This window comes from Erythrolamprus reginae, chromosome 6, assembly GCF_031021105.1.
Source record: "Erythrolamprus reginae isolate rEryReg1 chromosome 6, rEryReg1.hap1, whole genome shotgun sequence".
Lineage (NCBI taxonomy): Eukaryota > Metazoa > Chordata > Lepidosauria > Squamata > Dipsadidae > Erythrolamprus > Erythrolamprus reginae.
Window position 1 is genome coordinate 48,926,338 of NC_091955.1, and position 17,386 is coordinate 48,943,723.

Here is a 17,386-nt window from a genome sequence, read left to right on the forward strand (position 1 = left end):
TTTAAAAAATAAATACTAAAAAAATCTAGATACATTATTTAGATGAATTTAAAAAGCATTAATTAATTAATTAGATTTGTATGCCGCCCTTCTCCGAAAACTCGGGGCGGCTCACAGAATAAATATAGAAACAAAGCCTACAAGACAAATCTAATACATTAAAAAAACTATAGTTAAAAACCCCATGTATTACTCAATCAGACAATCCAATCACACCATGCATCACATTTATTGGTCAGGGGGCATATTATATTTTATAATATGTATAAACAATGGAATTAGTGAATTACAAAGTACACAAAGAGACACTTTTGTTTCTATGTACATACATATCCTTTTTAAAAATGCTAAGAATATATTCATAAAGGCATTTCTGTACTGACTGCCCTAGATTAACTAAAACAAAATATATCAGGGGGCGGGGGAGAAATCACTTAAACATGCTGTTCTATCTGCATAGATAAAATCAACTTAAACTTACTTACTTACTTACTTACTTACTTACTTACTTACTTACTTACTTACTTACTTACTTACTTACTTATTCGATTTCTATGCCGCCCTTCTCCTTAAACTCAGGACGGCTTACAACATGTTAGCAATAGCACTTTTTAACAGAGCCAGCATATTGCCCCCACAATCCGGGTCCTCATTTTACCCACCTCGGAAGGATGGAAGGCTGAGTCAACCTTGAGCCGGTGATGAGATTTGAACCACTGACCTACAGATCTACAGTCAGCTTCAGTGGCCTGTAGTACAGCACTCTACCTGCTGCGCCACCCTGGCTCATGCTTATGCTTATGTATTGTGGGATTAAAAGAGTCACTAACAGGACAATCAAAATAAAAATATTCATTTTAATAAATGGCCTTCATATATGACTTGTGATACAATTATTTTAACTATACCCTTGACATAGTACAATGTTATGGTTCTATCATGTATATATTCTTTTACCCAGTTTCACAATTAATTGATTAAACATTTTAATTACCTGGGATATAGTTTGAGGCACTTTGATTTTTAAAAATACTATTTTAATATTGCAGGAAAAGAAACAACCCATGCTTTAAATATTACTGTATCTTCAGATTACAAACACCAATTTATTAAAGCTACTTCAAAAGTTAACAATGTTCAGAGTCCCTATTCCTAATTTTTACACTATATTTTTCATTTCTAAATTCCCCAGGGATTCCTTAATATGTTAATAAAATCTTCATCATTCAGAATGCCAATACTTAATCCTTCATAATAGTCTTCAAATTCACCAAAGGAAACTTCACTGGGATTGCTGCAGACATCCTCCAAAGTTTCAAGAAATGAAGATTTAATTTCTTCCTCTGTTGCATTACCTGTTAAAATATTTCTTACTATTAAAGTTGTTACTAAGCATGTCAAAGCTGCAATAAAACATTAAAAAATAAAAATTAAATCTGTGTTCTATAGTATGTTAAAGATATATTATATATCAAACAAAAAAGACTTCTAAAGAAAAGCAAATTAAGATAGAAAATTAAAGGAATATCTTTCTAAAAGTAACTTGTGTATGAGTCCAGGAGGCAAATGACAAAAAGTTTATCTTCTTGTCACAATGCAAATTGTTACTAAGATACTTGCATACAACATCAGTATGCAAATGTACAACAAAGGTATTGCTTTGTTTTGTAACGTCACTGCACAGATGCTTACAATAATTCTGTCTCATACTTTAAGTCCACATTTATCCCAAGCTTTATAATGTCTTTCTCCAAATGTAGTAGACTACAATATATACCAATTGAAGGCCCTGGGCATGTTCAGGTTGCAAAGATTTCCAAAGATGTTGAAAGAAAACAGCATCATTATGTTGGCAGCTAATTAAAAAATGAATCTGGTCTTGGGTGTTCTTTTGATCAACATAGGAATGCTGTCTATGTTGACAACATAACTGCATTCAGCAGACAAATATTTGAGACTGCATATGAACTAAATAATTCATACTAAAGGTAGAATGTAAATTTGCCCCAAAAGATTGAAATTATATTAACTAAGATAGTGATTATCCAAAGCTAAGGTGACCAGATGTCCTGCTTTTAGCGGGATAGTCCCACTTTTGGATAATTTGTCCCGCATCATTTCAAAAATGTCCCGCTTTTTTTTAAGCAGATAGGTGGCATGGCTGCTGGTGCTCCCTGTCAGCACTCACACCCCCATCCTATGACGCTCTGGGGGTTCAAGGCTGCATGGCGCTGCACCCACAGGCATGCCCTTTACAGGCTTCCCATGTACAGGTACCCAGCGGTGGCGGCCACTCTGGCCTCTCAGCAATACAGCCCTTTCCTATTCCTACTTCCAGATTCAGCCTTCGCACCTAGCTGCCGACTCCCTCAAGCTCAGCAGGGCAGAGGAAGAAGAGGAAGGGGAGGAGAAGGGGCTCACCAAGTGAGCCACCTGTACCCAGAAGTAATAAACACTACTCTGCAAAGGATTCAATAGCTCACCATGATAACTAAACACCCTAAACCCATGCTGAGTCATAAAAACTACACAATCCAAGATGCATCCCTTCTGCCAAAGCCACTCATTGGCACGGCACACAATGACCTTTTGCCTCCACATTCTTGTGGCTGTGACATCACCCCAACTCACTTGCTGGCCACTATAAGCCTTGGCACCCATGCAGAATACTTTTCTTTTCCCTCTTCTCCCGTGTTCCCGGTTTGGCACTCAGAAAGACCAATGCACGTTTGGGATCAATGCGTTTTCCGCCAATTGGAGGGCCTGGGGGGGGGGGGGCAGGGTATTTCTGAAGTCACCCACCGCACTCAGCTGAGTGTTTGGAGTCCAGCAACAGCCCCCTGGGAGAGGAGGCGTGCTTGGTTTTTTTAAAGGGTCAGTAGCAGAAGGAAGTTGCGGGCAGAATTTTCTGAAAAGAAGGGGGGTTGCTTCTTTGGTCCCTGTCTGGCCCCTTCAGCGTTGACAAGCAGAGCACCGTGCCTTGGTTGGGGTACACCATGTGGAGAGCCTCTGGCCGCAGAATGGAGCAGGCAGCGCCTAAAAAGTAACGGTCAAGGCCTCCCTCATTCAAAAGTTGTAGAGAATTCTGGGCTGGCTAGAGGATATGGGAGTTGCAGTCCAATAGGTTGGAGGGCATTCTGGGCTGGCTAGAGGATATGGGAGTTCTAGTCCATTAGGTTGGAGGGAATTCTGGGCTGGCTAGGAGAGATGGAAGTTGTAGTCCAAATAATTGGAGGAAATTCTGGGGTGGCTAGGGGAGATGGGAGTTGTAGTCCAAAAAATTGAAGGAAATTCTGGGCTGGCTAGGGGAGATGGGAGTTGTAGTCCCATAGGTTGGAGGGAGGGAGAGAAAGAAAGAGAAAGGGAGGAAGAGAGAGAGTAAGAGAGAGAGAGAGAATAAGAGGAACGGAGAAAGAAAAAGGAAGATAAAAATTGTTTGCCGCCCCTCCCCCATTCCCCCCACCCCCCACCGGTCAATGGTGTCCCTCTTTACCAATGTTACTGGTCACTTTATCCAAAGCAGATATAATAAATTAAAGCTTTTCTTAAACTGAATGACTATCATCTCCCTGCATCTAAGAAATGGTAACAATACAAACCAATAAAATTATTAACTAGACAACCTGTGACACGTTGGCTCATCATTTCAAAGATATTTCCTTACCTAAACAGAAAAACAGAATGACCATGGACAGGCAAAAAAGCAGTGGGAGTGGCAGTGACTTTCAACTTTCTGCTGCCTTCCCCTTGACTTTCCTTGTGGGAAGCTGGTAGGGAGCATCAGAAATTGATCTTCCTTCTTCTTTTCCCTTCCACTCTTCCTTTCTACCATCTTCCCTCTTCCTTTCTTCTACCCCTTCCTATCATTTTCATTTATTTATTTTTCTCTTCTTTCCTTCCTCGTTCCCTGTCATTCTGTCATTATCTTCCTGTTCTCCCTCCCTCCCTTCTTTTTCCCTTCCTTTTTTCCCTCACCTCCTTTCTTCTTACTTCCATGTCTCCTTCTCTCATTCCCTCCCCCCTTTCTTTCCCTCACTCCCTGTCAATCTGCTATTATCATCATTCCACACCTTTCCTTCCTTCCTTCCATCCACCCATCCCCCGCCTCCTTTTCTTGAATTCCTGACAGCTTCCCATTCAATTTGCTTGTGTGAAGCTTGCAGAGGAAAATCAGCGTGGAAGCCAGCAGAAGTTGCAAGACCAAGAGAGGGGATGCACAGGGGTGCAGGTCAGGAATGTACATGAGATATGCAGGAGATGCCATCTAGATATGGAAGAATCTGTGGATGGGTCCCATAGGTGCAGCATGGGTTGGGGAAGGTGCACTGATGACTGTGTAGATTGGGAAAGGTGTCCATAGTGTACAAGAGTTGAGGGTGGGACGGGTAGGGTCTGCAGAAGAGTGGAATAAGTCAAGAAGGATACAAGGAAGTGGCTGCTCCTGAGTGGGAGATAAAGTGAGGAACTGCAAAACTGGCTTGGAAACTGTCATGGAACACTGGAAATGAAGATCACATGACTGCAGTAACAGGCAGTAGCACTGAAACAACCACAAATTTCATTCTCTTGGAAGTATGAGTCCCAGATTTTAGATCTGTAAATTAGCTGATTTGAGGTACCTAGAATCAAAAATGGTTGCTCTTCTAATGCACTGTTTTGCCTAGTTATGACAACAAGAATTTTAGTAGTATATACAGTAGATACCTGCTATAACTTGAGGGTGTTTTCTAGCACAATAACATTTCTTGATATCTACCATAGGCACCTTGCCAATTTTATTGTAATCCAGCTTCATATAAGCCTAAAAATAATCAGAAAAAAATGTGAGCATCAAATATATAGAACAAATGTTTATACACGTATTGTATTTTTACATAAAAATAAACAAAGTAATTAACAAAATTAAATCAACATGCTACATGTAGAATCTATATTTGTGGAATAGCTGACCTTACATAAATGTTTGAGGGGGAAAAAAATTAAAGAAGTAATTGGGTACACCTAACTGAAATCAGTGCAAGTAAGCTTTTAAATTTTCCTCAGGACATTAAGTTTTGTTCAATCAATATCTTATAACGATATATTTTCTGCAAAGAAATCTGAAAGGGTTTTTTTGTCAACACTACCAATTCTTTAACACATTTTCTCCATTGCATTAACAGTAAAGACTTTTCTCACTGACTCACTTATTTTCACACCGACAATTTTCTTTAGATGACACAGAAATAATTTTTCTCAAAGTAAACCAAAAATCTTGACATTCTCCTCTCCAAAACCAATGAAGCATTATACAAACTAATAGTATTCAATTTTTAATACATGAATTATAGTCTTAAAATAATTACTTACTTTCCTAACAAATGCTTTTCTGTATTCATTCATTTCTCCAAGAATAGCACAAGTAAATTCAGTGTAATCAAGTTCACCATTATTGTCATCATGTAGAACTAACCATAAAGATTCAAATTCCTAAATTTAAAATACGGTCAAATTAAATGCTGCATGCACAACTAACAACATAAGTACTGTGACATAAATACTAGCCAAACCCAAATTAATGCTTCAGGGCATTCATCTGAAAATTGGGCATGTCTTTAAAAAAATTGATGTAAATATTAAAATATAAACATTAATAGTTAGTGTTCCAGATGTCACCAAAGCAGCAGGTCAAACAATCCATCAGGTTGTAGAAAGGGAAAAAAAAGACTAAATAGCTTCATTCACTTTCATCATATTGACTACAACAGCAACAACTAGGTAAGTAAGTATTAATTCATCTCTAGTTTATGTTACAGCTCTCTCCTATTGGCTAGAACAGTGATGATAAGCCTATAGCATGCAGGTCAAAAATGATATATCACTATGTCTTGGATGACATGCCAGCATTCATCCATTCAGCCGCCTCAAGTCCTCGGAGAAGGGCGGCATACAAATCAAATCAAATCAAATCAAATCAAATCAAAAAATAAATAAATAAATCAATCAATCAATCCAACAACAACATATTCTCAAAATGTGTCCTGTTGTACAATTTTTGGAGGCTACAGTGTGCAAGAATGGGATGTGCTCTCATGCAGCCTTTAGACCCACCAAAATTTGCACAAGAGGGCTGTGCTCTCACACATTCTCTGGAGTCTTTGAAAATCATGCAAGAATGGGGCATGCTTTCACAAGGTTTTCAGAGACACAGAAGAGCATTTTTCAAAGCTACTTCAAGAATGAAGGCCTCATAAAACCCAGAGTAGCCTCAGGTAGGCCACAGGGGCATATATCAACAGATGACGTAAAATAAGCAGCAGAAAGTAAGCAGCAGGCTTGTCCTGCCTGCAGGGCAATTGCATTGTTCACCAAGCTCCATGAATGTCCAAGTAACTAAGATTATTTTAGTATTATATTGCTTATTTATATATGCATGCATTCATATTGCCCAATCTGCTAACTATAATTTATGTGAAGTAATATCAAATTGAAACACATAAGAAAGTAAGCAATAAACATAATGACTGTAAAAGCACAATACAAAATAGCCCATGAAAGCCCTGGAAGTTATTACTAAGATCTTCTGCCCGGTTAGGTGGTCCACAGGCCATTTTGCAATAGTATCACTATTTTCCCCTCAAATGAAAACTCTAATTGGAATTTCTTAAATTCCCAAATCTGAAATACAGTACAATGCCATTTCATCATCCCACTTTGTCTGGCCTATTCCTTTTCAGTAAATTATATCTTTCAGTCTTTGCAAATTGCTCATGAATTATATCCCACCATGCTGAAGTAATGCCTACAATTTAATACACATTCTTATATAAAGATATTGACATACCTCTTCAGTCACTTCTAAGTGAAATACTTTTAGTGCTTGCCTGTAGTCTGCTTTTGTAATATTTCCATTTTTCTCCTTGTCCAGTTGACGGAAATATTTTCCGAGTCCTGAAATAATACGAACTCCTCTTTTACTTAATTTTGTTCTCAAATTATCTAGAGAAGAAATTTTAAATGGTTGATTAAAAGTATGCCTTTTTCTCTTAAGTACTTCTCTTAAATACAGTAATTGTTTTCAAATATGTAAAAGTATGACCTAGTCTACCTCAACATTGCCTTTTAATAACATAGTATGATAAACTGAAGAATTGTTTTTTAATCTTGCTATATTAGAAAGTTACTGGAGATGATCAGAATTTATCAAAGGATATTCAACACATAAAGATTTATTCCATTCTGACAGAACGTTACTAATATCAAAGAAAATTCTCACTATTTTTTCTGTAGCAAAAATTATATTACCTACAATCAAAATCTTATTCTGAAAGTATACTGAAAGACAATTGCTGTAGAATAAAGTACAATCTAGGTTTAATGAAAATATTTTTATAGAATTCAGAGAAATATTTATAGCAAACAGAATATACAAACCTTGAATATTCCTCATAGTTTTCTTCCGATCATCTTCGAAAGGATTTTCCTCATTTTTGACATTATGGGTCCTAAAATATATGCATTTGTTAAGCAGTCCTAAATACAGAAGGTTACTTTCATAAATATGTATTATATTCTACATATAAATTAGGAAAAACACATTTTCTGATTTGTAAAATATTTTATATGTAAAGTGATACCTCGTCTTACGAACTTAATTGGTTCTGAGAGGAGGTTCGTAAGGCGAAAAGTTCATAAGACGAAACAATGTTTCCCATAGGAAACAATGTAAAACCAATGAATGCAAGCAAAAAAAAAATCTCAAAAATGGCGCTCTGCTGGGCACCGCCACCCGGCTGTCACCTTTTGAAACAGCCGCGTGCTTGTCGGCGTTCTCCCAAATGCCGAACCCGAAACATTCAGCTAAAGTTCGGGTTCGGGAGGCCGTCGAGAAGCGCTGCTGCCTGGCTGTCACCTTCCGAAACAGCCAAGGGGCTTCTCGGCGTTCTCCCCGAACGCCGAACCCGGAAGTTCGGCAAACATTCGGGTTTGGCGTTCGGGTATGGGAGGCCGCTGAGAAGCACTGCCACCTGGCTGTCACCTTGCCAGAAGAGCTGTGGAGCTGTCAGCCGGTTGGGAGGCTCAAACAGAGGTGGAGAATCCCAATAGGGAATTCCAGGGGTGGAGCTTTGACGTTATGGAGACTTCCTTCCTGGAGTCCACGTTTCGGCCGGCCAGGAAGTACGTCTCCGTGATGTCAAAGCTCCGCCCCTGGAATTCCCTATTGGGATTCCCCACCTCCGTTTGAGCCTCCCGACTGGCCGACAGCTCCACGGCTCTTCTGGCAAGGTGACAGCTGGGTGGCGGCACTTCTCAGCAGCCTCCCGAACCTGAACTCGAACTTTTGCCAAATTTCTGGGTTCGGCATTCGCGGCAGCGGGTTTGTAAGGTGAAAAAAGTTCATAAGAAGAGGCAAAAAAATTCCGAACCCCGAGTTCGGATCTCAAAAAGTTCGTATGATGAGGGGTTTGTATCACGATGTACTACTGTATTTATGTTATCTAAAATATTTGAAATAAACTTATCCTAAAGTTTTAAAGTTAGCCTCCCAAATGTAGAGAGATACGAAAGTATTTTATTCTGGAATATATGCAGGTAGTAAAGCATTGTAAGATAGCTTCAAAGATTCAACAAACTCTTAAAAGGTGGGGCAGTTTAAAATACAGACCTTTATTTTTTTAAGAGAAAACCCAGTGAACGTGATTATTAAAACTCACTCAGCTTGAACAAAGGATAGCTCAGACTGATAATTTATATAATGGGGTATAGGCCCTTCTTTTGAACTTTGATGCTACATCTTAACCACATTAGTACACAGGTAAAACAGTCCACTAGATAAGTAAGTTCACCTTATCAAAAGAGATGAATTTCAATTATGAGTTTTGAGTATATAAAAGCAGCCATATAGGACTCCAGACCAGAAAAAAATGGGGTTTCAGTCAGACATTATATAAAAACATTTAATGAATCTATTAAATCTGCAAAGGCAAAAAACAAACATTGTGCTTTTTAATTACTAGTGCTAGAAATATACCATTAGAAGATACTGAATGTACACTGCTCAAAAAAATAAAGGGCACACTTAAACAACACAATATAACTCCAAGTAAATCAAGCTTCTGTAAAATCAAACTGTCCACTTAGGAAGCAACACTGATTGACAATCAATTTCACATGCTGTTGTGCACATTCAACTTTGTACAGAACATTCATTCAGATCTAGGATGTGTTATTTGAGTGTTCCCTTTATCTTACAACTTAGTACTCATCATCTCTACATTCATAAAACATACCAAAACCAAACCAAACAAACTACATTACTGTATATATCAAAGTGATGTATAATCTTAGTCATTATATCTTCTAATCTACTATTTTTGAAGATTACAGCATATTCTTTTTCTTTCCTCAAATAACTCCTATTGATTTCTAATCTCTTACATTTAATAGACTATTTAGAGGGGGGGAGAAGTCTGAAATTTGTATATATTTATGTTTTGTTTTTTTTCTTTTGTTAACATCTGATTGGCTATACAAGGTTTTCTTGGTTTATATAAAAATATATAAAGAAAGAAGGAAGCACTTTGGCATAATGGTTAATAAGTTAGAAATATAATTGTTGTACTTTTTAAAGGAATATTAAGGAGGGAATTTAATTAAAGGAAAAGAATGTAGATGGATGACAACATTAGAAAAAAAAACTTTTGCAACTTTTTTGATTGATATTAGTTACTAACAAAATACCACATTTTATTCATGGAAAATTAGATGGTACACTGTATTATTTGAATGTATGTTGAGAGAATTTTTTTAAAAAAATTACCACACCCCCAAAAGAGTCCTTCATTTCTCCGTCCCTCCATTCATTTCATTCTTCCTTCATTGTTCCCTCCATTTCTTTTTCCTTCCTTCCTTCCTTCCTTTTCCCTCTATTTCTCCTTCCTTCCTTCTCTCCCTCCTCCCTCCCTCTCCTTTTCTCTTTCTCTCTCTCTCTTGCTTTCTCTCTCTCTCTCTCTCTTGCTTTCTTTCTCTTTCTCTCTCCCCCCTTTTCTCTCTCTCTCACTCTCTCTCTCTTTTTCTCACTCGTTCTCTCTCCCTCTCTTTCTTTCTCTCTCTCTCTGTTGCTGTTTGTTGTTCTCTCTCTCTCTCCCTTTCTTTCTTTCTTTCTCTCTCTCTCTCCCTCTATCTCTCCCCTTTCTTTCTTTCTTTCTTTCTTTCTTTCTCTCTCTCTTTCTCTCTCTCTCCCCCTGTCTTTCTCTCTATCTTTCACACACACACACACACACCAACAGATGACCATCCTGCCGGCACAGGCAGCACAGGGGACGTGGATCCACCCCCACTCCCCCACAGATGACCATCCTGCCAGCACAGGCAGCACGGGGGGACGTGGATCCACGCCCCCCCCCCCACAGACAATCATCCTGCCGGTAGCCGGTGCCACGGGTTCCTCGGCGGGAGGCACCGGGGTGGGAGAAGGAAAGGGAGCTACAGCCACCCCCACCCACCATGGATGGGCCAGTGCCAAGCTTCTCGGTTGTGGCCTCCCCACCCCCGCTGGCTGGCAGGGGGATGGGGACTGTGCACGCATGCGTGTGCGACTTTCAGAACAAAAATCACACTTTTCTTGTTGCTCCCCTCCCCCAACTCCAACACCCATCTCCTTTGCGCGGCCTTGGAAAAGGCTGCGCGGTGGGTTGTTTTTGTGTGCACACATGTGCGCACACACACGTTAGAAGGAACTGTGATTAGCTATAACATGAGTGTCCGATGTACTCACACATTTTTTCTGTGTTCTGGAGGAGTTTCTATCTTCTACAAACAGTCATATATTAACATTCTGCTTTGTGTATCTCTAATCATGTATTAACATTTATGCAGCAGAAATACAAACAAACCCTCAAGCCAATAGATATATAAAATATTTTTGATCAACAAAGATGATTCATGAGCAGACAGTCTAATTCAACTTACCTTAGAAAGGTTCTAGCCATTTCATCAATATTTGTGACACGGATTACAAACAATGGTTTCTGCATAACGCTTTCAGGAAGGCTAGGATGCTGAAGGCTCAAAAAAGTTAGGTCTGCCCCCTGTGATCAATAATTTAAGAATAATTTCAAAGTACAGTCAATTTTAGTCTATTCCACAAAATATCAGTACTCTTAAAGAGGTGAATTATTTCAAATATGTCTGACTTTGAGAAACTAGAAAGCAAGACAAAATATTCTATGTTATCCTTTCAGTTTTCTGTAAGGACAATAATTTTAATGGACAACATCTGTCTACTATTATTTCTTCAGTTATCTTTTCTACTGCATGCCTGTCCAATTATATATGAATATTTTGTATATTCCCTCTCAGTCTCCAAATGGCATCTTCTAAATAAGCCACTTTTCTCTCACAATTCTCTTGTTTACTATCAGGCAACATCTAACTTCCATGACTTTGACTGTTGTACTTACTGCTTCTGGATTTATATCACACAGCTGAAAAGAGTTGGAATAGATGATTATAAATTCAAGACTAGAATATCCTTTTGTGATCCAAGGGAAGCAAAAAAAAATAAGGTTTTGAATTCCTTATCATTATATATGAACAGAACAGAAAAATTATGTTTCTCATATAACAGAAAAATATTTTAAGTCATTCAGTTGCTCAAGTTCTTTTGTAACTTATCTGATAAATGGAAAGAATGTAATATTTTGATTCAATTAGTCGACATCCATTTGTGTGCAGATGTAACATCCTTTATATAGAAAAAATGTAATTGTGAGAAATCTATAATCTTCAAAGAATCAGGAAGAAAATCCATATGGATTTTTTCATACAGTAATTTCAGATGAATACCTCTTGTGTTTTTCTTTTAATTGATTTCTTTTTTCTCTTAATTACATAGATAGATAGATAGATAGATAGATAGATAGATAGATAGATAGATAGATGAGAGAGAGAGGGATAGATAGATAGATAGATAGATAGATAGATAGATAGATAGATAGATAGATAGATAGATAGATAGATTTCTGCCTGGCCCCAGGCCACCCAGAAACAAAGTAATTAATCAAACAAACACACAGGCTTGTAAAATAAATCAATGTTTGTTCTTTATATTCAGAAGGCTACAAGCCACAGAATTTCAGAGCAATGTTAGTTTAAGAGTTCAATAGGTCAGAGTTAATTACTCCAGTCAGTGCAGAAGCCTTTCTAGCTTAAGATAACCAAAAGTAACGCACAGCTTAAATGTCAAAATGTCCAAAAATCCACAGCAAACACAAAACCACAATTTATCAAACTTTCTCCAAAACTGAATGTACAAATCACTCCAATCCTCCCCTTTTTCAAGGTTGTGGCAGTGTCATTAATTCTTATCACCTGTGACCTATAATTTGTTTCTGCGTTTGCGCAGCTGCTCTTGTCTTCTCAGCATTCTCCAAACCCGGGCATTCAGAATAGGGTTGTTCATTAACTCTTCCCCTTCCTAATGCCTTACTAAGGCATTAGTATTTTCCATTCCAATATTCATTGAATGGTTATATCAAGGATGTAGAACACCATGTTATCTGCTGTAGTTAACACTTCTTCAGTTTAATGTATAAATTCATACTCCCAAGATTTTATGCTGTGAATTCCAATGTTAATATTGTTTTATTATCCAAATTATTGTCAGATTAATACAGTGACAAATGATACTATGGTCTTTATAGCCTGAAATTGTGTACAGTTCTTTTAATGAACATCATTGCTATACTGTTATTAGTAATAATTTCTTGAATTCTAAAAAAAGAGACAAATAACTATATTTTGAAAGAAATTCCTTTGTTAGGCAAGGCTGGGCATCAGGGTTTAATCCCCATGGTGTAAATATTGAATATTGTATTGGACTTAAATCCTAAATATTGCCCAACAGAAACCAGCCATAAACACCACCAGTAAATTCCTCCATTTTTAGAAATCACAGTGCAGGCGTTTTGATTCTCAACACTTTGATTAAAAAATTGGTTTATGTTTTACAAAATTAAATAAATATGGATTAATCACTTTAGGAAGCAACACAATCCTATTCATTTAATCCTAAAAGATAAATACAAGTTGAGCTCAGTATTCGTTCTCAGCTGGCCATCTGCCCTCTTGTGGAAAAGAGAAGTTATGTAGCCTTAAAGCAACTAAAAAACCAAGGATTTTTTTTATTTGCAACTAAATTAAAGTAAGATCTTTTGGAATATTACTTTGATTGTGGATCTGATTGATGTAATCAGAAAAAATATCTTCCTGCATTCTCTAAGTACACTAAATCATAGTTTGAAAAACAGATCATATTAATAATCCATCTAACAATGAACACTGAAAATATTCATAAAAAAACAAAAACAACAATTGAAAATAAAGTATCATTACCTACTCATTACTGACAATCTTAAACCAGCCCACAATGTTCTGGGTAGTACTGCCTATGCTCTTTGAAATAAATTGAAATAGAAGTTAGTAGAAGGAAGAATTCAAAGAGGTAGAGGAACTAGAGATCAAATTGCCAAGATTTGCTGAATTATTTAGAAAACAAAGAAGTTCCAGAAAAACTCTACTGCTTCATTGACTATGCTAAAGCCTTTGACAATGTGGATCACAAGAAACTATGGCAAATTCTTAAAGCAATAGGAATACCAGATCACCTTATCTATCTCCCAAGAAGCATGTATGTTATTCGAGATGCAAAAGTTAGAACTTGACATGGCACAACAGATTGGTTCAAAGTAGGGAAATGAATATGACAAGACTGCATGTTGTCACCCTGCTTATTCAACTTACATGCAGAGTACATCGTGCAAAATGACAGATTGCCAGGATAAATACCAACAAACTTAGATATGCAGACAATACCATTCTAAGGGCAGAAAGTAAAGAGGAACTAAAGAATGCGGGTGAAAAAAAAGTTGGTTTGAAGCTCAATATTTAAAAAACTAAGATCATGATATCTGGTCGCATCACATCCCGGCAAATAGAAAGGGAAGAAACGGAAGCAGAGATAAAATTTATTTTCTTGGACTCCAAGATCACTGCAGACGGTGACTGCAGCCATGAAACTAAAATTAAAAGACATTTCCTCCTTGGGTGGAAAGCTATGACAAACCTAAGCAGCATATTAAAAGCAGATACATCACCTTGCTGACAAAGTCAAAGCTATGATTTTCCCAGTAGTGATGTATGGTTTTGAGAATTAGACTATAAGGAAGGCTAAAGCACTGAAGAATTGATGCTTTTGAATTGTGGTGTTGGAGAGACTCTTGAGAGTCCTTTGGACTGCAAGGAGATCAAATCAGTTTTTAAAGGAAATCAGCCCTGACTGTTCTTTGGAAGGATAGATATAGAAGCTGAAGCTCAAATACTTTGGTCATCTAATGAGAAGAGAGGAGTTTTTGGAAAAGACCCTGAGGTTGGGAAAGTTCAAAAGCAAAAGGAGAAGGGGACAGTAAAAGATGAAATGTCACCAATCTGATAGCATCACTGATGCAATAAATATGAATTTATTGCAGTAGAGGACAGGGGAACCTGGAGTGCTATGGTTCATGGGATAGTAAAGAATCGGACATGACCTAGTGACTGTACAACAAGTGGGGAAAAGATACGTTCTACCATAGGTAGAGTAGATTTTGGTCAGGATCACTGAAAATGAATAGCTTTTGACCTGTTCATATTCAATTATTTCAAGCAGAATCACTATAAGATAAGAGATTATTTTTAGCATATTCACATTTTCAACATCAGAATATTCTTAGCACTGGTTTACAGGAAGCGAACACCTTCCTTCCTTAATATGAGGAAGGTTCTGTTCAAAAAGTCTCTAAAAACAAAACCAGTGATACATTTTTAAAAGTATTTTCTCCCTTTACTCCTGTAAAAACAGTCTATTTCTCTCCACCCTGCAAGACCATTGTTTTGTTCATATACCTGCATAGGCTAAAATCCACTATTCTGCAATCATGCAATTTCAGAACCCAAAAAGTTGCTCATACTTTCCTCCTATCCGGACTTACAACAATACTTACAACAAAGAAATCATTAAGATTGTATGGCTTTCCTTTGTTCTGTCCACGCTGATGCATATAAACACCCTTCAGAATGAATGGTAGAGCATTTGTCCTGCATAAAATTAAAACAAAAAAAACCCCCAAACCTTGAAATTATTTTACTAAGTATCAATGGCTAATTAAAATTCTGAGATTTTTACATCTATATACAGTATATATATGTATATATGTATACCTATTTTTACCAAACTTTCGATATTCATAAATAGTTAAAGATTTGTCACAAGTAAAGTAAAATCCAATCAGTTCTCGACAAGCATCACGTCCATTTCTATAATGGGGGAAAAAAAGGATTAGATTTCTTAAAAATAAAGCAGAATGAATCCTTAACTGCCAAGCAGACAGAAAAAAATATTACACTTTAAGCAAACCTCATGTTACTACAGTTTATGAGATATAAATTTAATCAATGTGTTCTTCTCCTGAGAGTTCTCCACTAATCCTGGTCAGAATATGAGAACTGGGAAATGCATGTTATTTCTAGGTAGGCCCACTATCTACAAGTGCTCCATTTTCAGTTCCTCAAAGCTCCACTCGATTAACAAATCTAAGGACCAAACATCACACATTTTAGTATTTAAGGTAAAATAATTTAGACCAACAATTACTGCAATAGATCACATTGCTGGATCATGACATAAGGGGGAATGATTAATAGAATAATTTATTGTGTTCACAAGATCCACAAAACTCAGTTAAAGGACTCCAATACTATTTACTACTATACCTGTCCTACATACACAGGGAAGTCAGCATTTTATCATCATTCTAGCTGGTATCTGATTATGATTTCATAAAGATCATCATGAGGTATAAATAACATTGGATGAAAGTCTAATGTAAACTGTAATATTGCTATGCTATTGTATTGGAAAACAATTGCACTAAAATATGGTTATGGAAGTAGCAACTTCTGAATAGAAAACGATATTTTAAACTTTTATATGCATACCTTGATATTAATCTACCATCAAACCGTAATTTGTTAGAAAGCATATTTTCCGTCAGTGCTGACCTAGTCCTAATTCTGAAAGAAGCGTATATAATATCATGTATTATGCAAGTAAAAGAAGTCATTTTGCATGCCAACTGCTTGTAGAATATACACGTTCATGAATAGTGTTCAAGAGAGTTATCATGAAAAGATACAGCAAAGACAAAACATAAATTCTGATTACTGCCACAAGAAATAAGCTTAGGTTATATATCTCAGTGGAACTACATAATTGTGTATACTTTCCCTGCTTATTTATGGTATCTTCAAGAATATGAAGCCTTTTTAAGTCTTTCTAGTAGGTATCAATGTTAAACAAATTCTTACTAAAGATTCAAACTATGTACTTCAGTACTATTAGCAGTAAAGTTGATTTTATTTATTTAATAAAATATATGTGCATATGCAATTATACATATGCAACTATACATAATTCAAATTTTCAATAAAATAAAAATGGTATTTTTACAAAATTAGTCACAGCAATTAAAACATTCCTAGAATATTTTAGGAAAACCTAGTTCTTGGTTGCATGAACACACAGTTGAATAGACATTAGTGAGACATTACACAAATTTTATATATTAACATTAAATTATTATTCTAAATGTGCTAAGAAACTATTATCATTCAGTGTAGCCAGAAAAGAAACTAGTGGAATATTTATTTATTTATTTATCAAATTCATGACTATAGGAAACTAGTAATAACTAATAAAACATCAAAAATCCATAAAATCAGTAAAACAAAAATATACATATAATCTATAGGCAAAATAAAAACAATGCACCAACAAAAATCAACATAATCATCGTATGGACTGCACCATACATGTGAATCTCTAGACCCAGTGATAGTATATCTGAAACACTATCAATGATTAGTTCATTTTGAGAGAGAGAAATCACATACCTTAGAGATTCACAGAGAGCATATTAAATTCTAGATGGGGGGGGGGGGGTGTACAGTTTTATAAAAACAGTTGAAGATAGTAGAATAGTTGGAATTACTGATCTATTTAATTCTCACATCCAGCTTCCAACCATGATTAATCTATTTCTAGCCATGTTTAATTAAATACTAATCGGAAGCACTATTCTAGGCTTTTTCAGACCAATTGGTTTTTAAAAGCATGCTACTTTGATGTCACATGATTAATAACGATTTGATAGTCTTATCATCTATGAATTTAAGTTAAGCTGGAATCTATCACTTCATGTGGCAGTTAGTTTCATAATTGAACATCTGAAATATCCATGTTAAGTACAACATTTTGACTATGCAGACTCTCCTCCTGCCCTTCATTCATTATGAGTGGATGATGCCAGAT

At 36.5% G+C, this 17,386-nt stretch overlaps 1 protein-coding gene across 4 annotated transcripts in view; it reads right to left on the minus strand.

Moving 5' to 3' along the window:
• Positions 1-210: 210 nt before the first annotated feature.
• CAPS2 (calcyphosine 2) overlaps positions 211-17,386 on the minus strand; it is a 36,261-nt gene continuing 19,085 nt past the window's right edge. For 3 of the 4 annotated variants that reach the window (XM_070755731.1, XM_070755732.1, XM_070755734.1), the window contains 9 exons: positions 16,015-16,089; positions 15,238-15,333; positions 15,021-15,114; positions 10,951-11,069; positions 7,414-7,484; positions 6,824-6,978; positions 5,350-5,469; positions 4,705-4,801; positions 838-1,355 (listed from right to left, as the gene is read on the minus strand). In XM_070755731.1, the coding sequence (XP_070611832.1) occupies positions 1,180-1,355; positions 4,705-4,801; positions 5,350-5,469; positions 6,824-6,978; positions 7,414-7,484; positions 10,951-11,069; positions 15,021-15,114; positions 15,238-15,333; positions 16,015-16,089 (1,003 nt within the window). In that variant the 3' untranslated portion in view covers positions 838-1,179. Of the gene's footprint in view, positions 1,356-4,704; positions 4,802-5,349; positions 5,470-6,823; positions 6,979-7,413; positions 7,485-10,950; positions 11,070-15,020; positions 15,115-15,237; positions 15,334-16,014; positions 16,090-17,386 lie in introns of all 4 variants that reach the window. The other variant, XM_070755730.1, reaches the window with a different exon arrangement.